Genomic DNA, 22943 nt, shown 5'->3' with positions numbered 1-22943 from the left:
ATTAAAACAACTGATTATTAACAATTAAATAAATTACATAGAAAGACAAAACAATGATGCCAATGCCATATTACAAAACACTCAACATGTCTTTATAAAAACATTATATCAAGATTCTTTATATCAAAATCCATCTTTATATCAAAATACTTTATATTCATCTGTACAACACCAATACTCTATATTGAAATACATTATCAGTCTTTGTCACCTACGTTCGAATTTGTAATAAATAAAGGTTACGAGAGAACAGAAGTAATCTCCAGTACATACAAAAAGACATCTAAAAACAGATTAAATTCCAATGAAGAAAAAAAGTGCATAATCCTCTAAAGGAATAAAAATCGCAATGAGGGAAAACACTGTATCCAATTAATCCGTAATTGTGTTTTACCAACATTTCGAAAATAGCCCTTAAATTTTGTGCAAATCTGTAAAAGAAACCCACCTAGTAAGGGCTGCTGCTTTTAGGAGCGGTGGAAAGTTGAATACTTTTTCACTTAAAGATAAAATAGTTGCATTTATTTCATATGCATGTAATTTTTTACTTCATTTTTTGCTTTTAATAACCCATTTCATGCAAGAAGCAGCTGGCCCATAACTGCCCCCCTTTGGACACCCCTGCTCTATATGTTATAAAATGGAGCACAGAGATGGTTTAAATATTTGCCACTGTATGTAACAGAGCCTCTCTCTCTCTGAAAATACTTGTGAGCTGAATGTTATGTAATATTTTCAAGTACTCTAGTCTTATTTGGTGTACACAGTCTATAAGGGATTACCCTGCTCACTCTCCCCTCATAATCTGCTGATGATGACGTTATACTGCAGCTCCAGCGCTCCACATCTCGCGAGATTATGGAAAACAATCCAGACGCCCTCTCTGTCTCTCTCTCTCTCCTCTGTCTCTCTCTCTCTCCCTCCTCCCCAGCCCTCCCTTCCCACGCCCCAGTGCGCTGTGGGATAGTGGCACTATAAAGTATATCCTCTCTCGGAGAAAGATAAGAAGCCCGAGACAGGAGGGGGATGAAGATGGCGGACGCCAAGCAGAAGAGGAATGAGCAGTTAAAGCGCTGGCTGGGCTCGGAAACGGACCAGGAGCCTCCTGTTCTGAAGAAGAAGAAGACGAAGGTGAAGTTCGATGATGGCGCCGTGTTTCTGGCCGCCTGCTCGAGCGGCGATACCGAGGAGGTGCTCCGAATGCTTGACCGGGGCGCTGACATCAACTACGCCAATGTAGACGGTCTCACCGCCCTCCACCAGGTTTGTGTCAGCCCGCTTTGTGTGTTGCCGCCTGCGTTGTTAGACACATTTTGCTTGCTAGCTTGTCCTGGAACACCTGTCAAATGGAAGCCATCCCGTTGTTTACCTACCTACCGAGCACCGACGTCCTTTTCGACGCAGAGTAACGTTATGGATAAACACACTGGCTTCCCATGAGCTCATTTACGGGCTACTTAAAGTCAGAAGAGCTCAAACCGTGTTTGCAGTTTTCAGAGTTTAATCCACAATAAGTTTAACGCTTCGCTTTCGGGACTGCTTTTTGCCCACATAAACTCGCCTAAGTCCAGCGGGTGCCGTCTAATTGCTGCACAGCTCCACTTCAGACAGGTCATCTTGTGTTGCCGAATAGTATTTTAATGGTCAATTGTTATTCTTTAGTAAAACTAGTTTCGGGCGTCACTATTGAGTCATGCAATGATGTTAATGTAAATGTTGTCATTAATGAGTCAAAATGTACTCCATAGCAATGGCTACAACCTGGCTAGCAGTAAAAGTGGTTTTGTTGATAAACCAGACTGCGGCTACTCTCTGGTGGAAGCTAGCTAGCGTTAGCCGCTTACAACGTCATTCGATTACAGGCTAATGTTATCCATTCATGGCCTTAACTGTACACCACATTTACGCAATGTACACACAGTTGACAGCAGTGTTTGGTACAGTAGCCAAAATGTGGTTAAGTGGCAAATTACTAAAGCGCAGTGCGAGCTATGTTAGCTACATTAGCAGTATAAGCTAGCTCTCCTTAGCTGTTTTGGAGCGTTAGCTAAGGTTAATTCATTCGTTAGCTAGCTTGTGTAGCGACGTCAGCGGACAACTTTGTGTGTCCAAAATTCACGTTTCGTGACTTTGGTGATTTTGGTTTCAACCTGCAACATTTGTGTGACAAATACTTTGCTATTTAAGTGGAATGTCAGCAGTGCTAAGCTAACTGTTTGCCCCCCTAACCACGGTAGCTAAGTTGACTAGCCTCTGTACTTCGAAAGCTAAATAATGAAAATGGCAGGCCGTTTTGGCTGTCGTTAGTCGATAACGCCAGGTCTGACTACTATATTGTGCCTTAGCATGGCTAAATGTCTGATTTACAAGGTCGTTATGCATAAGTCGAGGGATTGATATATTGATATGTTAGCTTGTTGTAGTTACAGAAAGAAGAGCCAGATATAGCTAAGTTGGATTCAGTGCTGTGTACTGTATATACAGTAGATTTGCCTAAACTTTAATTGCCATAGTCTGGGCTTGAAGCTGCTTCACTGTAATTTGTGAGTACGCCAGTCAAGTTAAGGATTCGTCTGTATTGTGTACTACTCTGTTCATTTTGTGCTGTGCTCCGGGTATGACCTCATATCTCTACCAGTTACTGCTAAACAAATCGTGGTAAATATCAATAGCATTCTTTACCAGATCAATCAAATGAATCAATGCCTTTCTTGTCACAGCCATACAACGAAATTAGGTGTCTCCTTTGGGTACATAGACATTCACAGATGAGTAGACACACTGAATACGATATACATTAATTTTAAAACAATAATTAAGTATAAAAACAGGTTAATAAAGCAGATAATTATTGTAGGTAGTCATGAAATATTTCATATTTTCAGGATAAATTGCACATTTATAGAATATTTACCTCAGATGTTATTGCATATATCATATGGCTCAGTTATTTGCACTTTTGTTGTTTAATGGCTCTTTGGTTAAAGAAATTTACAAGTGTGAGCTTTTGGGACCTGTAGCGAGGGCAGCAGGGTGAAAAGGTGGTGACTTGTTTTAGATTAGTCTCTGATGATGTTTGTGGTCTGACGAAAACACCATCGGGTTCTGCAAATGTCATCCAGCGATGGTAACTGAGTGCCATTGATTTGTAATGCGGACTACTTGACTCTCTGAAGAGCTTTCCTGTCTGCTGTCAGACAGAAACATTTAAGTTCTTACATCTAGTAACATCTGCTGTAAATGGAGTAAGATTATAGTATGTTAACAGCATCAGCTGCTGTACTGCAACAGCAGGCTTTTTTCAGGTTGTAATACCAATTAAATTGTTGTTATATTTGTTAGATAGCTGAGAGTGCATTTTGAAAAACTTATCTGGCTGTTTTTGTACTCAGTGCATGTTTGTATCTTAGACCTCTGAGACAACTGGACACATCAGGGTGTTTTAAAAAAAAAAAAAATCAAAAACAAGTATTTACACAATTTCATTTATTGCATCAGCAGGAATGCTTTCTCCACCTGTTTCTTTGGTTATCAAGTGCTTAAAAGATCTAAGAATGAGTGAAAGAATTTTTACATTAAAAGCTTAATGCTTGCATAGATTTCCAGTGATGTCACCTCATTACTCATGCCCGCGGTGACCTTACCGGGATGTATGGCATGTCCAAAACTTTCTTTCAGCTATTAAAAGTTTTAAAGGCAAGTTTTCTTTTAGCTTTATCTTTACATAATGAATTAATTTTGTGTGAATATTTGCTGGCTGCGCTTATAAACACTGTTGTTAAATCAACCACTCTCTGAGCTCAGAGTCCGCTATAATGAAATCTGGAATTAGCATGGCCCCCCTGTGCAAACTCATTGGGTGGAAACGTTGCCTTTTTTTGGGCTGATGTCCAGGGATGAGCTAGAGTGAGGAAAGAATTTGCAGTGCCGCTCTCCAGACCTAACCATCTCTGGAGACGAGGAGCTGCCGTGTGTATGTTTGTGTGTGTGTGTTGTAGGCCCGCATGTGATCCAGGGGTTTTGGGGTCTTATGAAGGAGTTGAAGAAGGCGATGCAGGGATTTCTGTTTTAAGTGCTAATCCGCAGAATTGCAGCGAGGTCAAGGTGATGACAGTCTCCAAAGATTACGTTAAGAGGAGATGGACAGCCAGAGTCATATGATGTCTTTCTTCATGTCATGCTCTCTCTTTTGCTTCAAGATAAAAAATATACATTGCTGGCAATTTTGACAGTTTAATTTTTTGTAACCTTATCAGCCCTATCCTGTTGAATGATTGACCTCTGGCTTTGTTGTGAAGTGGGTCATGTTGTTACATGAGGGCTCACTCCACACTGGTTGCCCCGATATCACTCCCAGCACTGGTGACCGGTGCAGGGTTATAAATACCACTGCCACAAGTTCTCCTAACTGGGTTTCAGGAGATGATACTAAGTTTGGGTATGACTCAGAGTCTGTCGCTCTGCTTTGTAGTGCAGCCCTGGCATCATCTCACATTTAGGCTAGAGGTTGTGTCTTTTTGTGAGTCATGGGGCTTCTGTCACTTAAAAAAATGACCTGTTACAGGAGGACCTGTAAACGTGTTCTCATCTATATGATGTGACTCATGATGGAGGCCATTACAGGCCATTTTGTTCATATAGACGTTGTTAGCGATGCGGCTTGGAGAATTAACCAGTTATAATCCGACAGCAACTTTTTGTTATGTTATGTTATGTTGTAGTTTCGGTTGCCACTTTTGCACTGCCTGTTCAACACAAGAATATTATACTGTTACACTGGCTTGCTGTTCTGTGTATAATGTTTGATGGTGGAATGTGGCTAACTCGAAGGCCGTAAATGTCTGCAAAATGGGGAAACAATGAGATTCAGGAGCTTGTTTTCTCTGAGCAGAGGACGCGAGTTGTGGGTGTCACCAAACGTGGTAGAGACTCTTAGCATAGTTAAAAAAATATATAAATAAAATTATGTGACTATTTTCAGACAGGCACTCACCCGCCAGTGTAGTGGACAGCCTTTTGAGATTTACTGACCAAACAGAAATTCTACCTTAATTTTGGCAGGTGTTAATTTCGGACCCTGCTGACGTGCTATCTAAAATCACACGCTGGAGCGGGATAATGCCGCCATTGTTTCGTTCTGTGAAAAAATGCAAAGGCGACATAAAGAAGGGATTTAGTAGTGGCTCTATAGTGCGATCTCTGTGTTAAAAGGGCGACAAACCGCTTGGATTCAGGTGGATGGTAAAGAGGATGTACGAGACGTGGGGGGTTCAGCAGACAAGTGGAGATTCCAGATCTCGACGGCTAAACTCGTCTCAGAGGGTAGCATTCCAAGTCCCGTCGTCCTGGCCCGTGCATTCCTCACATGACAGTCGCTGGAAACCATGGCAAAGAGAGAGCAGAGCAGACATTCCTCAGCTGTCACCTAAACCCCTCCCCTCCAGTCATTCTCTCTGCAGCTTTGCTTCTCGCCATACAATGCCAAGGCCCAGCTGACTGTCGCCCACTGAGCTCCATCAAGGCAATTAGTGTGGAGGTAACCAGGGCTTCACACAGGAAAATCTCCACGCTGACCCACACCTGAACTTTTTGTCTTTCACGGCCTTCGCTGATCCCCCATGGCCGAGGCGACAGGAATCAGTCCAGCTTAGCATGTCAGCGTTGGGTATTACAATGCCTTTGCTCTGTTGACATTACACACCCTCATTACGGCCCTGAAGTCTATGAACATTATCTTGCACTGTCTCCATGACAACGACTCAGCGAAGGTTGCTAGTCACTTGTGTTGGTGGATTTGCATGTACAGAGTGGGAGTTGCATAACACACTGAGCAGAGAGAGAGAGAGGGAGAGAGTGTCTGGCAGTGCTCAGCAGTTTGAAATCAATTTCATGAATTTAGTAATGGAACAATTATAGAGCATGTGGCGGAAGATGGTGAGGTGGCTGTGTTTCTTTTCATCCAGAGCGGCATCAGTCATATTAGCATGTTACATAATTGCTGTGGATCTCTCACTATAGCCCCAACCCCTGAGATTCTCAGCTGTGCCTGAGGCTCGCAGTTGGTCGGCGAGAGGAGCAAAAAAGAAATGCCTTTGACATGTCCCTGTCCTCATGATAAAGACATCACGGCATCCTCTTACAGACCCCAAGCCTCCTGTTTTTCTGCCCGAGGGAGAAAATCCCGCCATCTCATGTGGAGAGGCCCCTCGGCTGAGACAAGCATCACATCTCTCACCTGTTTTTCTAGCCTGTACAACAGGTTATCGAGGAAAGCTTAATCCACAGAAATCTGTCAGGGCTCTAGCTGCCTGCATAATAACTCCCAGATCTGATGACTTTTAGATAAAGACTACCTAGGATTACATATTTTGAGGATGAGATGTAATACACAGTGCAGATTTCCAGCAGCGTGTGGGCTTTTGTAGGGGTAGTGTTGGGATGGTTTCTTTTATAACAAATTCCACTATGGGTTATTGATGCCTAAAAACATAATTTACCCGTAAAACCTCAATTAATAGTCTAGGCTGTCATTTGCTTAGATCACTGAAAACAACAGATTTATATTTGGGAAAAGCATCTATATAGGAAGGGCTTTTACTGTATAAAAACTGTTGCTCAGCAAAGATAGGAAATATAATCAAATTATTTATTTAACCCTTTCAAACCTGGGCAAATTGGCTTTTATTTTTTTCAAAAACATGGGAAAAAGGTAGTTGGAAACAAAAGAAGAAATGAGCCAGAGTTTAGCAAGAAATCTGTGAAAATTTGCCAAAATATCAAAAAACAAACAAAGAAGAGAGAACGTAAAACAAAAAAATACAAAGCGAGAAATGAAGTGAAAAATGCATTTCAGTAAAATTAACTAAATGCATGAACTGTAGAGCAATGCTCTTTTGCATTCAGGTTTAATTAGGAATACTACTGATATTTGGTACATTGATCAAACTAATATCCATGTGCTCTTTGTGGATGGTTGTGAAATCTTTCACTTTCAGGTTGCTTTAAAAGGAGATGTATGTTCTTTTTAAATAAAGAGAAGCTTTTCTTGTCACACGTGTTGTAGAGACCAGCACGATTAAGTACTTTATTTTGACTTATTGTTGAACATCAAGGTGCAGGTAGTTTAGACAGCTTGACTTTGAAGTGCAGCCTTTCAGTCTATTTTGTCCATTGTTCAGGTACCATTGAGTAGTTGTGTACATGGCAGCAGGGTGCCTTGCTGTGCAGAGGGGACTATCTGCCATGTGAAGAGCCTGCATGTCTGTTTCCTTTGTTGGATTCATGCAGAGCTGCTGCTTCTGTGACATCACCAGCTGAAGAGTTATTAGTAGATAGATGGGCTTTAACCCTATAATACCGGGATCGACATCAGTTTTCTCGTGCTGCGCTCAGACCCCTTTCATGAGTGTTTAATCCTCTGAAACTGGAGAAAATTGGAATGATTTCTTAAAAAAAACCATGATGAGCAACTTGGCAATTACTGTTGGGGGGGATTATCAGATGTTATCAAAAGACAGGCAAACATGTCCAAAATGACATTTAAAAACGAACTATAGTCTCTGCTTACTATATTCTCTTCTCTTTCTCTTCATACACTTAAAATTATGTTACAGAAAAAACAAATATGTATATATTTTGTACTTTCTTGAGGTCTGTTTTTTTTTTGTTTTTTACTTTACTTTTATTTGCTTAATTTCATGTAATTTAATTGTAACTTTTTACTAATGTCCATTTCTTGTTAAGTTGCTTGACACCCTCTTCTTATGTTTTTTAAAAAAAATCGTGACGATTTGCTTAGGTATCAATGGGTTAAAGTAGACATAATAAAGGTAACTTACATTAAAATGTTGACTTAATGACATAAAATTTTATTATGGGGTTTTTATGGTAAATTACTCCAGCAAGTCTGTAACAGGATCTCCATGCCCAACAGTTAATGTCCGCACTGTCTTCCGGCTTTTGGCGTCTGCCGGTTTTAGAAGAAGTCTGCTTTCATATCACTATTCTTGCAAAACGTTGCACAAAGCCTGCAGGTTCTTTGTTTTGGTTTAAGGCTGTCTTACAGTAGCAGCCAGTCACTCATGCATCTCTAACATATTGCAGAATACATTAAGATGCAACTTAATAATTCATGGAGGGGAATCTAGACAGTCTAGATTTTATTGTTCTTTGTCTAGCATGACAGCCAATCCTCTTTGCATGTGATTAGCTTTTGTCATGTTTTGGTATTTTGTTGTGGCTAATCTCGACCTAATTACTGCTTGTCATATGAGTTATGAATGTTTATTATTGCTAATGACACATCTCTGTGTTTGATACTTCATTTCTGGTCTAAAAGCAAAAGCAGAAGCAGACACTAACTCATGTGATTTAGTTCTGTTCAATTCATAAAGGAGACTAATCACAATTTAATTTGATTGTGTTATTATTTAGTCTCTTCATTTCATTGTGCTTTTTTATCACCAGCTTCTCATACAGCTTTGTAGTCTTGAGGCTCCAGTAGAGGAAATATTATTGTATCATGAATTTAATAGCCACATGAACCAAAACAGTTCTTGAAGTAGTGAGTTGAGGTTTCAGTTAATTTTGCTTTCAGAAGCCAGACACCCATTAACTGTTAATTTACTGGTTAATTTCTAAGAACAAAATGCAAAATAGTGTGAAATACAAGAGACCTTTCCTTTTAGTCCTGCGCTCCTTTAACTCAGTGAGCTTTAGAGTTGCATTTCAAAGCCCTTTACCTTCAAAGGTTGTGAAATTTTAATGTTTTGTGGTAAAAATGTCTTGACTTCTTTTTATTTTCTGTTAGCTTTGGTGACACACAGGTGGCCAGCTGTGTTGAATATGTAAGTGGCTGATTTACTTTACTCATCAGCCCCATAAAAACAATGGTGATCTATTGAATGGCTGCTAGATTTTGGAATCCACCTGACGGGGTAGGTGCGCAGTGTAGTTAACCGAAGAGCTGAAAATTAACCTATAGACCGCTATTCGTACCTGTTTAAAATTATTCTCTGCAGCCAAAGTGTTTAAAATCTGTTTCAGTTTACACAGTAAGCACCAATAGGTGTGACACCCCTGTGAGTTGCTTTGGGTTTTTTGAGTCAGTGTGGTCATAGTAGATGCTTTAATATGAGATAAATATGATATCCTTAATTTAACTTCTTACATAAAAGTAAAGGTCATGCAATGCGATGCTGCATTCCCTCCTGCAGTGAATCACTGTAGTGCTATTGTAACCTCCGCATGCTTGATGACAGAGCGCGTTTATTTTAGAATTGCAGCCCCAGAACATGTATATATCACCTGTGCATAATTGGCAGGTCTCTCCTTGTCAAGCTGGCCTCGCTCACTGTTTCATTCAGCCTCTCCACCAACCCCATAATCAACAGCAGGAAGTCCTTGTGGTGTTTGCGCGCCAATGATTTGCAACATGCCAGGTCATCTGCTGATTGTGACACGTCAGTGTTGTTTCCTTGCACAGTGTGTCACCATAACATGCATCACTTTGAAAATACACAGTTGTTGTGTAAGGTAAATTCAATTCAGTTCATCTTTATTGTCAATCTGCTGTACATTTGCATGCATAGCAGAATGAAAGAGCTTTTCTAAGAGGTTTCAGCTGCAAAATATGAAAATAAATAACAATAAACACTAAGAACATCCTTACTGTCATTTAAAAACAATCTTAAAAACAAATAGTCCCTAAAAACAATATAAAATAAAATAATTTAAAAAGAAGGAAGGTTTAAAAATGTCCTACCCTTGTAAAAAAAAAAAGAAAAAGAAAAGCACTATAGTATGTGTTTCCTCAAAAACTAAACCAATGCAGGCTCAGTTGATTCTGGTCTGAATGTGTCCTGTGCATCCCCACTCTATTTCTGACACAGCTGTGAAAATGCATAGCGGGGATAAAATGCCAAAGGCATCCCCACCGGAGGATCTGGAACAGTGAGGACTCTCTGAAGTATGTCAGACAAGCTTTGCTGCAGGTTGGAACTGGTTCACCTGGGGTCGTAAGGAGAATTCCTCAGTAGAGTGAACCTTCTGCCACGTATATGATCTGTGCTGACTTGAAGGCAAGCCTATGGACTTGACCTTGGCCAGAAGCACATTTGATGTGGCGCAGGTTTTTTTTTATGACCCACTTAACTTTAAGACTTTTGTAATTGTCGCATTGCCATAATGTGGCAGTGCAGCTGTATATGAATTAAAGATTTTATTTCCTTTGTTGTCTCCCCACAAGTTATAGGTTTCAGGGTGGAGAATGTATTGCTGCTTGTTCCACCTTGGATGTATGAAATCACTATATTGCAAACATCAAGTATAAACTATCACCTGGCGTTTAACGCTGCTGCTGTAACAGTCAAACTTTTCTGCCAACTGCTAATATCTAACTGTTGACCAGAAGCTTCAAATTCACAGCGGAAAAATTAACACTTCTTCCCCAAAAAAGTCAGGTGCTTCAGAGTAAAAGCACCAGTTGTTCCACTTTAATTAATTTCATTATAAGTGAACTTTATTTAACTTAATTATTGACAGTAGTTTATTTCACTTTATTGCAATAGTGGTTTGTTTATTTTAGTCTACAGTAGTTTAGTAATCTACAGCATGTTATTTTATCTTGACTAAATATAAAATAAGTAAATAAATATAACTTTGAACGTACTCATTTCAACATGCATTTTAATTAAATTTTAATTAAGCTTTAATCAAAAGTAATCGTATGTATAAACTGTAAACAAATAAATGGGGAATACAGAAATAACACTCATAATCAGTATAAGGCTTGAATCTCTCTGACACAAGTTTTACAGGGTAATATCTGGAAAGATATTTCCATAAGCTTGTCACTGATAGTGTTTATCACAAATACTCTGTTTTTTTAAGGTTTAGTATTAAATAAGGAAGATGAAAAACATCAGAAAAGGGAAATTTGCATAACTTGTGTTCCTCATATCTTTGTTAAAGCACTTCTCTTATTTCTCACACTATTTCAAAATTAACAGGTAGATCTGCTGCACTCGAGTGCCCTTTTTTATCTCTTTCTCTCGGCTCAATGCATTTTGATGACGTCAGCGTGTCGTACTATTTCCCACCCATACATGAAGTTGTAGCTCTTATCACTGCATCGTGTCACGTCTCAAGAGGTTGATGATAAATAACATGCAAGCTTAATTGCCTTTCTAGACTTTTAGTGTAAAGCAGATGTGTAAAAGAGTGCAGGTGCTTTAACAGGTTAATGCTCACCACTTGCTTTTCTGTCACCCCCCACTTATCCAAGCCATGCATAGTATTGAGCTGCTGTGAAATGTTTGTGGGATGACTTCAGCATGTTTTTTTTCCCACCCTGTGGCACATCGTGTCTGTCTTCCACCTAAGCCAGGTCTTCATGCAGCCGTCCTGCTGTTGTTTGCTTGGCGGCAGTCACATGTCTCACGCTGAGTGTTTTTTATGGGCTGTTTTGAACTAAAAACACCTGGACCCAGAGACTGTGAATTCCTCATTGTCTTACAGAGCAGCGAGTACAATTAAGGCACAGAGCGCATGTCCATTTGTTGTCTGTGGAAGGGTGAGGTTACATTCTTTCCATTTATTCTCAAAATGGCTGCGTCTTCAGCTGACGGGATGAGCGACAGAGGTGAACATGGTGATCTGCCCATTAAACACAATCTACACTTTGTGTTATTGTTAGGGCAGGATATACAGAACATGGTATCTTTACGTTGTCAGTTGGGAAAATTATTGTACATAGTTGCAGTATAGCTTACTGTGATTTAGAAAATATGTCACGTTATGATTATTCTGTTGCCAATTTTTGTGAAATGACAGAAAGCCAGGGGCCAGTTGCAGCAGCCACATACAGGTTTCTAGAATTTAAGGACATTTCTCAGATTTTAGGAAATTTGTAGGATTTTAGGACATTTCTAGGATTTTAGGACATTTCTAGGATTTTAGGACATTTCCAGGATTTTAGGACTTTACTAGGATTTTAGGATGTTTCCAGAATATTAGGACATTAGGGGCTTATCAAGAAATCTTCCACCGGTACTTTTTTCTTTTCCAAAAACAAGCTTTATTTTGATGCTGTTTTATGCACTTTGGCATCTCATGTAAACTAAAAGTACAAAAACAGTTTCCAGTGTGAATCACTTTTTTTAAAATTGTGAATTAAAAGTGGCTTAGGGGCACTTGTCGGGGCCAGATTTGGCCCGCAGGCCGTAAGTTGAGGAAAACTAGTGTATTCCACGACTAATATCAGCTTATAGGATGAGCTAATATATTGCTGCCCCACTAAGTATAAAGCTCTTTCTTTACTCTTGATTGGCATTGATTTTTGTTAGCGCTGATCCATGAGTGGCCATGAGATTGAATGAACCTGCTGTCCATTAGTGTTCTTGTGAGTAAGTGCGTGCGTGTGATACTTTTCCTGCAGATAAATAGCAGTGTCAGTAAATGGGCCTGAACCATGATAGCTTGAGTACTTTGGCTTGTGATTCAAATGGGCTTACATAAGTATGACCTCTGTGTTAGCTGGAAGGCAATGTTTTTTGCTATTAGTAGATCTGTTTTTTTATGTTTTGAATAACACAAAAGCTTTCAAACTTTGTTGCATGCCAAATGTCCCTCATTGGACTTTCTGCTGACTACATGGTGAAGGAAGATGATAGCTCAAAGCTTGAAGAATTCATTCATAACTTTGACGTGCAAATTCTTAATCAATGTTCAAATGCCGCTGTGATAAAAGATATATATCATAATTTCCAAAATTCATGTTTTTATCTCACATAAAATTCTATTTTAGAACATATTTGTAGTCTTTCAGCCCTTCAAAACATGTTCACGTTGGTCAAAAAATTGTTTACCGCACACAAAGGGATACACATACCTAGGGATGGGTACCAGTTACATTTGAATCAATACTGGTACCTTTTTTCATTACCTGTAATTGGGCACTGGTACCCAGCTGTACCCTTTTCTGATGCTTAACTTTCTCTTTAATGACAAACATTTAATTTTTTAACAAGCTGCAGGGGTGACATAATAGACTAAAAGGCAGTTCTGGTCCTCTGCTCTTTTCTAATCACACAGAGAGCTAATCTTCTGTCTCTCTCTGTCTGCTTTTGTGTATCTGCTCATCTAACAGTGATACTAGGCAAAACCAAAATAATATGGATACACCCAGATGCTGAAACAAGCAGAAGTGGCAGTTTGGCGCTGTAGCAAGAGTTTTGGCTTGCTGGGAAGTTCTCCGGGTTGCTTTGGGGCGCCTCCGAAGTTTATCTTAGCAGCTCTGCAGAAGTCTGCGTTGGCCTTGGAGCTCCAAGTTGGTTTCCAGGCTTCAGGTCAATTTGCAACACTTCACTTCCTATCTAGACCAGGTATTCTCACCCAGATTCTCTCTCAGGTACCTAAATTTGACACAGATGGATTTAACATGAATCAGAAATGTTGAGTCAGTCGAGTCAATTGAGTCAATTCGGTCGGTACCCTTAAAAGTACCTACTTTGGTAAACAACCCTACATAAACAGACCTGTACATCCCTTAATTCAAATTGAAGATTTTTTAAAATGATGTCATAAAATAAAGAAATGTTTAAAAAAAAATACTCTTTTCATTTTACTCATCAATCAAGTATCAACTAATGTGAAAACAGATTGCAGTAGAAGTAGGGATAGAAAATGATGATGCTTTTGTTCATCAACTAGAGGTAACAAAGAAATCATACAACTGTAATATCAGGAGTGATTGCACAATAAGACACTGACAGTACCCTCAAATAAAATTTTATCTCCATGTTTTATAGAGCATAAATGTCAGGTCACTGATTCCAATCAAGCTGAGATGTTAATAGACTGTAAAATGAATAATTAATGAACCACAACCATGCTAAGACACAGTCAGGTTAAGATACTCAAGGTCTCATCCCCTGGCAGATTTTATAGATCATGTTGTATAAAATACTGGTCCACTGTAGAGAAATCTGATTCAGTGATTAATTGATGCTTGATTAATCCTGGTTCTGTGTTTACTCTCCATCTAGAGTATATCAACTGACAATGTGCACATCTTTTCGCTGCACATCTTTTCATATCAGGGGCATTGTCAGGGGCATTGGTTCCATGCGATGCATGTTTTAAGCAGCTGGCATCAATTATTGATAACTTATGCGGCTAAAAATCAAACAAAGAGCAAAAATTTGCATCCATACTCCTTTGTGTCTGATTCAGGTGGTTTTGATGTAAAAATGGATGTCCTTGTGCTGTGTGCTGTCAGACCCAGATCTCTGTGAGGAAAGGGGGGCTATTGCTCTTCTTTCCTCACTGAGGTGGTGATGGTAGGAGGGGTCAGGATCAGGGTGTTGGAGATTTAAGGCCAGAGAGGAACAGGAAGTGGCTGTTTATTTTTCTCATTTCCTCTTTGAGGCTCCACTAGTGAAGCTGCTTCTTCCACTCCCTCTGCTTTATTTCTGACACTAGCCTGACATAGACACACATGTAAGCTTAAAAGCATAGTGTTATCTACACTGGCTTGCATAATAATTTACTTAAAACCGGGCAAACAAATATGCATCCTTGTCATTGTTTGTACATCATGCATGTGGTGAATAAAATGTTTGCTTTGTTTTTTGCCAAATTCTGGAATAATTTATTAGATGGAGATGACTGAGGTCTGTGTATTGTTGCCTTGAAATTTATGAATAAAATCTCAATCCTAGTTGGATGTCTTTCTGTGGGCTGCAAGTGTATCTTTTTGTAGGGCAGATGAAGAGCAAGTAAAAGCCATTTTACACCAAGCAGGTCTACAAAATGTGTAAAATTAATGCTTGTACACCTAGGTAACATTCATGCGAGAAAAAGAGATTTGGATGGCCCTTAATTTCAGCGAAATTTCCATTTGACAAATGAAATCCTTTCTTCCAGCTGATGTCATACAGCTAGGTCATGGCTGGCTTGCTGCAAAATAGGAAATGTTTCATAAGTTTGGTTTCTGCTTCAGCTGATACAATCAAGATGCTAATGTAGATGGTTTTCACTTGCTAATGTTGTGTTGGCCATGGTCTCAAACAGACATGTGGCATGTGGCTAAATTTTATGCAGAATAATGTTGTTGTATCACAGGGTGCTAGTCTGTCAGAACTTCTTCTCTGGTTGGTATTATGTAGAGTTTTATGCAGCAGTGATATTGCAATGGTGGTGAGGCTGTAACCCTCTAAGAAGAACAACCTACTCAAGTTTCTTCATGGATAGGTGATTGTCAGATCGGATGTCTCATGTTTGGAGCAGCAGGTCAGTGTAGTTTGTTGGTTTCCGAGTGGTGTAGTTGCCAACTATGGATCTTTGTAACTGTAGGGAGTGTGTATTATTCAGAGAAATGGACAGGGCAACAGAGTTTCAACAATATAAGATTTTCACAGTAAAATAATAATAAAAAAAATATTGTCTCATTATTATGATTATCACTTAGAATTACTTTTAAAGGAACAGAAAGGGGTCTTTTTATGGGGAGTGAAATTACATTGTATGACTATAATTTAAAATTGACACCATTTTAATGGAAGTATGTATAAAAAGTCTCTCTTTAGAAAATAAGTAAAATCAAGAAAATATCATCCTGTTATTTTTTTTTTCAATACTGTGGATAAGCAAACATACACACCAATTTTGATATCACAGTATATCTTGAAATTGGTATACTGCTGCAACCCTAATGGGCATAATTTAGGCAAAAACATTTTTCTTGACAAAAATAATACGTAGCAATGGGGATAAATTACACCACAGCAGGTTTACACTATTTCCTCACCAATTTTTTTCATAACAATTATGAGAAACCACTTTAAAAAATACCATATTGTGAAGTGCGGCTTCTCAAAATCTAGTGTACAGTTGTCTTGTTCCTTTTGTTTACATATCGGTAGTTTATCAAAGTTAAGGTGTAGATTACACTGTAATCACCTCATTTCAGCGACGGAATTAGTCTTTGTCTTTGCGTGACAGTTCAGCTCTCTGTTGCGATGCAGTGTTTCTCTGGTGATGATCCATATTTGTGCTGGTAATGGCTATAAATTGGTAGAATGCCTGCAGGACAGACCCTGGCACCCTCACTATCCATTTAACCTCTTGGGCTCACAGCTTGTTGGCATGAGTGGTGACACAGTGCCAGTACGCTGGGGGAAGAGGGGAGGGGGTACACTGTGGTTAGTCCTCAATGCCTCTTTAGTGGACTGACTGTCAGTGACTGCTGACTGAGCTAACTGTCCTCCGTATAGTGGCCTCAGCATAAGGCTTCTATTATATGGAAATATCAACGGAGGTTGTATTCTGCCATCTCTGTGTGGCTATCTGACCTCGCTGCCTCCCCCCCTGCCCGGTACCCCCTCTCGCCTTTGGACCCCTCACATGGAAACTAATTTGGCTCTCAAGTGGGGCTATTGTTTTGGCTGCTGAGCGAAAGCCCAAGTGAAACATACAGTCACAATCTCGCCGGCATTTTTTCTCCCCCTCTTCCTCAATCCTCTTTTTCCATGGGAATCCCAGGGCCATATATGGTCGTCCTCAGTAGCAGCAGCAGCAGCTAGAGCACTGAAGGCTCTGTGTGTGTGTGTGTGTGTGTGTGTGTGTGTGTGTGTGTGTGTGTAGTCTGGTTACAGCTCCCAACAGGGCTCATCTAGTAGAGGGACCCAGCTGGTCGCCCCGCAGCGCTCTCACCCTCCCCCTTGTACCCTCTGGCCTCATGAACCCTGCCAACAGCACAGGAGCTGTGAGCTCTTTGTCTCAGGCGTAAACACACACAGATGTATACTTTACAGAACATTCACACTAAAGTCTCTCCCTCAAGTATAGATTCACTGATCCTCATGTAGTCTTTTTGTCTGGATTGTTCTATTTATAATTTTTTTTTTTTTTTAACTTTTTCATCATATCTCTTTGTCTGGGCTGATCTAACACACACATGCAGACACATAACGCACTCATACTTACATGCAGGCGGTAAGAAGGAATTCCTTTTGTGGAAGTGGCTGCGCGCCTCTGAGCCGATGACGTAGCCCACGAGGAGTGGCCAAAGCGCTGATGCCTGAAGCCCCAAGGCTAGGAGTATTACTTATCTGGGAATTTCTCCACTGGTATGCTAGTCCAGGGCCTCGCTGCTTACTGGTTAGGTGGTTGCGGATAGGAGTACTATAGGAAGAGGAGAAAAGTAAGAGAGAGGCCAGAAGAAGCTGCTTTGTTGTCCATGTTGTTGCTTTATATGGGAGAAAACTGGACTTTCCCCTTTGAAGAACAACAAACAACATGTCCTATGTTATTAAGCTTTTTTGTGGATGCCTTAAGCACATCTTCTGAAAGCCAACAAGCCTCTTTTTTTTTTCTTTTTTTCTTTTTTCATGCAATGTTTTAGAAACCTTACACCATAATACCTAGATAATGTTTTGGCTGTCCTGACAGATACTAGAGAGTTTCAGCCATCATCCATCTCACTGCAGAAATTACAGCAGTTTCACTCCCCCCCACTTCACACACAGAGGAGAAAACTACAGAGAGATTACTGGACGCACCAGATGATTGCAAGGGATGGCAAAAATTAGCAAATTTGTTTTTCTGAGTTTGTGTCCAATATGTTTTTTTAGTGAGAGTAGTAGTGATGTCATACTTCATCTCCACGTTTTTAAAGAGTACTGAGTGTTTTGTGGTTGTGTCCTGATCCCAATCAAAGTGAGAGTGACTCGAGTCTTGTGGTTTGGGGATTTTAACGGGGGGGGTCTATGATAAGCTCTGGGTTTGTTGCTGTTGTAGTTTTACATGTAGTGAATGTAGCGTAATCCACAGACATCAATCTCTCTGGGAAGTTTTTATTTATTCAGTAGAAAGTTCAGTCATCCTTATAAAATCTGTTTACAGTGAGGTCTGTGGATTATCCTTGAGGAATATTTTAATATTTTTTTCTGAAAAGACATGTCTCTTTTGAGTTGAGAATAACAGTTTTCAGTGATCGAGCACCACAAACAAAATTCCCTTCACCACCATTGGCAAATAAAGCCCAAATCTAAACTATTAGCGGCCCTATTTCTGGGAAAAAAGGGTGAAAGGGGTGTTAAAATTTATGCTCAGGGCTATGCTTATGCATTCGTACGCAGGACATTTTCTTTTTTTTTCCTTTTTTTTTAAAAAAGTATTTTTTCAGGCGTTTTTGCCTTTAATTGATAGGACAGCACAAGTGTAAAAGGGGGAAAGAAAGAGGGAGCGACATGCAGCAAAGGGCCGAGGCCGGAATTGAAGTGATAGCAGCTGCGGTGAAGGCTCAGCTGATATTATCACGCATCCCTAATTCTATGCTTCCGCCCTGTTTTGCATTTAATGTTTACATTTTATACAGTTTTTGCAGTTGTATTCCCGTTTGAATTAATGGCTAATTTGTTGCAGCATTTACAAGTCAGAAAAAGTTGGATTTGTGCATCCCTTGCATAAACATGTGACTGAATAAAGTAAAGAGCAGCATAACTGATATTTTGGGGATATCCCATGCCCCTTTGGTTTGGAAGTCTGTTTAAGCATTTTGAGAATAGGTGATGCTGTCAAGTTTGTAATAGTGCTGCTTTTAATTGTGTCTATACAGTATGTGCATGTTTTTGATGTAATTTATTTGTGGTAGCATCTAGAATATGGTAATTTTTCCCCCACAGTCTGACATAAAAGCACTGTAGTTTGATTTGTGGTACCTACGATGGTTCTCATGACATTCCTGGTCACTCGGACACTGACGCTGTTGTCTGCCCTGGTTGTTATCAGGGCCATGATGCACCATTGACATTGTCATTGAATGTAGAATAGCTGCTAGCACAATGGGCTTAGCTGACCACCTCTGCCACTGAGTTCTCTGCCAATCTCAGCAGTAAAACGTTCGGGAGCTACAACAGGAGCTTTCTGCAGGGTGCTTGAGTTAGCCATCTGAGGGTGCTACTAAAGGAAGTCAAGGAGGGGAGGGGTCTTCAAGTGTCTCCTTGATGTGGAGTGCTGCTAAATTAAGCTCGGAGCTCTCTGTACGATGGCCCAGAAGATAATAAACCTACCCTTTTATACACACACAGTAGTAATACCAATTCACTATAGCATGAAGAAGACTGTGCTTATTTAAAGTGTTTTGTCTGGAGTGTCAGATGTGTCTGTCTGAAGTGAAACAGAAGGTGCACCATCTCAAAATGTTGTAATTTTCTTATGGGTTGAGCCACTTAAATTCCTGTTAATGTTTGAACAGGAGAAGCTCATGACCTCCCCTGGTGTGATGGAAGTTTGTGTAAACGTGGAGTACACAGACAGAAACTAATAGCATTATGGTTTGGTAAGCTTGTTACAGTCTTGTAGCTGGGTAAGCAGCGGTATAGTTGTAGTTAATGAGGTATACTACAAGGTAGATAGGTAGGCTGTGGGTATACTCTCCTATATATTTAAATCTGAATATGACAACTGAATGACTATTTATTGCATTTGCACTAATCATCTCATTTGCACAATAATCATGCACTTCCCATTTATACTTGAAGATGGTGCTTGTGTGCTTTCATGTGTGCCCTCCTTTAACTGTAATTTTAGTACTTAATTAGTGCTTACCTGCTTTATATACTGTTTCTGTTCTTTTGTTTGTGTACTTGCATGTAAAGGGGGTCTTGGAGAAACAGCATTTTAATCTGTCTATGCCCTATGTGTATTTCATAAAAATATAGATGTGGCTATCCAAATGTAATTTCTTTTAGACCAAATTACAGTTTGTTGACAATAACTGTGAAGTAGAAAATCCAAGTACATAAAATGAAACTGCATGGAGCAAACACTGCTTCAGTTGCTTAGTTTTTGACACCTAAAAACGCATCAATATCAGTTTAATTATTAAATATGCTATATTTAGAGTTTTATTCAATGCTTTACCTCGCTGTCAGACAGTAATTTCAAGGGGGCATTGAAACTGTTATCTGGCTAAAATATGTTTTACTGCGGCTCCCATCCACAGCAGTGAATTGTTTAGCTTCTGTGCTGGTAGATTTGGTTTATCAAAGACACAAACAAAGCAGCACAGTACACAAAATAAGTAGAACAGATACGTCAGATGGGTTGGACCACCCTGTTATGTATGTATCTTGAAATGTTAAAGTTACAGCTGAAAATGAACAAAGAAATAACTGAAATAAATTGCCATTTTTTTACGCAGAGAGTGGTGTGTCCATAGAAGTCATGTAGTCTCGGCCTATTTACTGCAATACAGTAAGAAAGTAACCATACTGTTTTTTTGAATGTTTTAAATATAGAAACTATAATTAGTAGCAGTGGTACACATATAATCCCACTACAAGACATCTTTTTTTGGCCATAAAAGGACATGAGAATTATTCCACAAGCCATGACTGCAAGGGGTTAAAAAAAGAAGAAAGATGGTACCTTGAGATGCTTCTTTTCAACATTAGTGGGTTTTTTTTGTTGTTGTCTGTCAGTGGTTTGCTTTTTGCGCTGCCTTCAGGGCCTATCCGAGCAACCCCTGTGTGCTTTAAAATGAAGTCTTTTCTCTATTTATTTATGTTTCTTACAAAAGCCTGACAAGGCCTGAACCCATGTTCTCTTTTTGGCTTTGTTGTCGTGGCAACAGACCGGCCTCCTTTCTTAGGTGCACGTCATGGGCGCATATTTGGGCCCGCTCCGAGAATGGCTTAGCCCATCTTCTTTGCGGCGCTGGTAGGGAGTCGGGCTCGAATTCCTCCATATTATTTCAGGATTAGACTGGTGCATATGATGGACACTGTATTGTTTCTGTCCTAATCTTCTCCATATTTATCCCCGCTGGCCTGGGAAGGTTTATTAAGCTAATCTCTTGATAGTGCCTATAATCAGCTCCACGCAGGTGCAGTTAATTTATGAGTGTGTGAAGTGAAAGATATATAAGTGGCTCTGCTTTATTTAACTTTCTGTCTTAGGATTTTGTCAACATGAACAACACGGAGGAGGAATTTGCATATAGCATTTATGACCCCCGTTTATCTAGCAAGGTTAGGCCTGATGACATGCTAATGTTTGCCTATGCCAACAGTATGTATCCCAGTTGTAAGGCCACTTTGTGTATTGTTGTGTCATCTCTCTCTTCCCATTAACTCTGGTTGGCTCGGGACAGGTTTCTCTTTCTTGCTCTTTTATAAAAGGCTATTTTTTCTTGACATATACAGGACAATGGTCCAGTGACATCTGGCTGATGTTTATTTTAATGTGTAATGTGTAATGTGTAATGTGTGTGTGTTTTTATAGAAAACTTAATTTTTTTCTGATTTTTTTCCCTCTTTTTTATTTTTTTTATTTAGTTTTGGTGATTTGTAAAGCAAACTTATTTCATGTTCATGTTTTCTCTAAAATAAATTGTACTTTTTTTTCTTTATTAGCAATTTTTGGCTTTTTGTCTTTCTGATATTTTTGGTGATTCTTGTAGAAAACTTTTGGCGTTTCTTTGTTTGCTTTTTTCCATTTAAAAAAAAAGTTTTTGGCAATTTTCATAGAAGACTAAAACATTTGGTGTGATTTGTTCCATTTTCTTACATTTTTGAAAGGCATGTTTTCTTTAAAAATCACCGTTTATCACAGCCATAAACTGTAAACACAGAAATGTTCAAATTTTCCGCAGTCCTGGAACACATCATGTGAGGCACTGAAATTATGTTTGAACAGAGTTTAAATTTTATGTATTTGAAAAACGCCAGGCAATTGGGGCAAGAAAAAAAATGGGGTCCTTGAAAAATCATTGAAAAGTTTTGAAATTTTGCCCATGAAAATGTGTGGGAACCCTGGAAATAAGATGCTAAGTGGCCTGTCACAACCTCAAAGATCAAACAGGCTCTGTCGAACGCATTACAGTAGATCCTGCTCCGCTGTGCATTCCTGCAGTATAAACTTTAGATAGCCTGTGGTATTATGTTTCCACTTTACAGCGCTGCTTAAATGTGACGTGTCCACCTGATGTGAATTTCAGTCTTTAGAGTTTTCTCCCTTTTAGACTTGGAGGAATATTGCCAGCTTTTCTCTTACACTCCTCAAGGAAAAAGTTTTAATGATGCCTACTTTATGTGGATTATGGCTTTTCCTCAGATTGGACTTTTGACTCCCATTGACCACGGTTCAGATTTTTCCAACTTCAATTAATTCCTAATGAGAGATTAGTGATTTTTCGCTGCTTTTCTTGCTCCACTGCAAACCAAATCCCACAAAGGCTAATGGATAAACAAAGCTGTTTTCAGGAGCTGGTGCACACAGTGCACATTAAGCTCTATCAACCAATCGAATGGAGCATCCGGTGTCCATTGATTTGGTTAGTACTTGATTTTTTTTTTTCCTTTTCTTTTTTTTTTCGTTGTTACGTCAACTTCCCAGAAGCCTCTGTTTCCATTAGAGAGGTCCTTTTAGCAGAAAGGGTAGGACTCATCCTGTAGTCCTGCTTGGCAAACTGACAGGATACATCAAGTGATATCTGATGTGCTGTGGCCACGTGGTGTTTAGCCAGTTGGTATTTCTTTCTCTTTTTAAAGGCAGCGACCTTGGCTTTCTCAGTTCTAATATATATATAGATACACAGAAATGGATCCAACATGTTTATATGCATTGTGCCATATTCCCTCTCTGAGTATTTGGGATGTCACAAGAACTGCTATTACGGTACCAAGTCAGTGCCAAAATTCTGCAATTCCCTTTGACATGACAGGGCATCACATAAGTTTTAATTGTTGTAGTCTGCTGTTTAATGCCAAAAGATGAATAAAAACGCCTGCTATTGTCCCTATAAGATAAAAGGGTGTTCTATAGTTGTAATAAAAATCACATTTTTACTTTGGGTTTGTGTTTTATTTAATGTCTTTGCTGGATTCTTCTTTATATACCTTGTAATGCTGTCAGTCTTATTGTCATCATTCTTTACA

At 39.5% G+C, this 22943-nt stretch overlaps 1 protein-coding gene across 10 annotated transcripts in view; it reads left to right on the top strand.

The window, feature by feature from the left end:
* Positions 1 to 933: 933 nt before the first annotated feature.
* Positions 934 to 22943, top strand: part of ppp1r12a (protein phosphatase 1, regulatory subunit 12A) — a 67335-nt gene continuing 45325 nt past the window's right edge. For 6 of the 10 annotated variants that reach the window (XM_088072484.1, XM_088072488.1, XM_088072487.1 and 3 more), the window contains exon 1: positions 934 to 1263. In XM_088072484.1, coding sequence (XP_087928610.1) covers positions 1027 to 1263 — 237 coding nt within the window. In that variant the 5' untranslated portion in view covers positions 934 to 1026. The remainder of the gene's footprint in view (positions 1264 to 22943) is intronic. The other 4 variants (XM_088072486.1, XM_088072485.1, XM_042510950.2 and 1 more) reach the window with 2 other exon arrangements.

Source organism: Plectropomus leopardus, chromosome 22 (assembly GCF_026936395.1).
Source record: "Plectropomus leopardus strain MGB_pleo_1.0 chromosome 22, ASM2693639v1, whole genome shotgun sequence".
Classification (NCBI taxonomy): domain Eukaryota; kingdom Metazoa; phylum Chordata; class Actinopteri; order Perciformes; family Serranidae; genus Plectropomus; species Plectropomus leopardus.
This window is presented reverse-complemented; position numbering and strand designations above follow the sequence as displayed.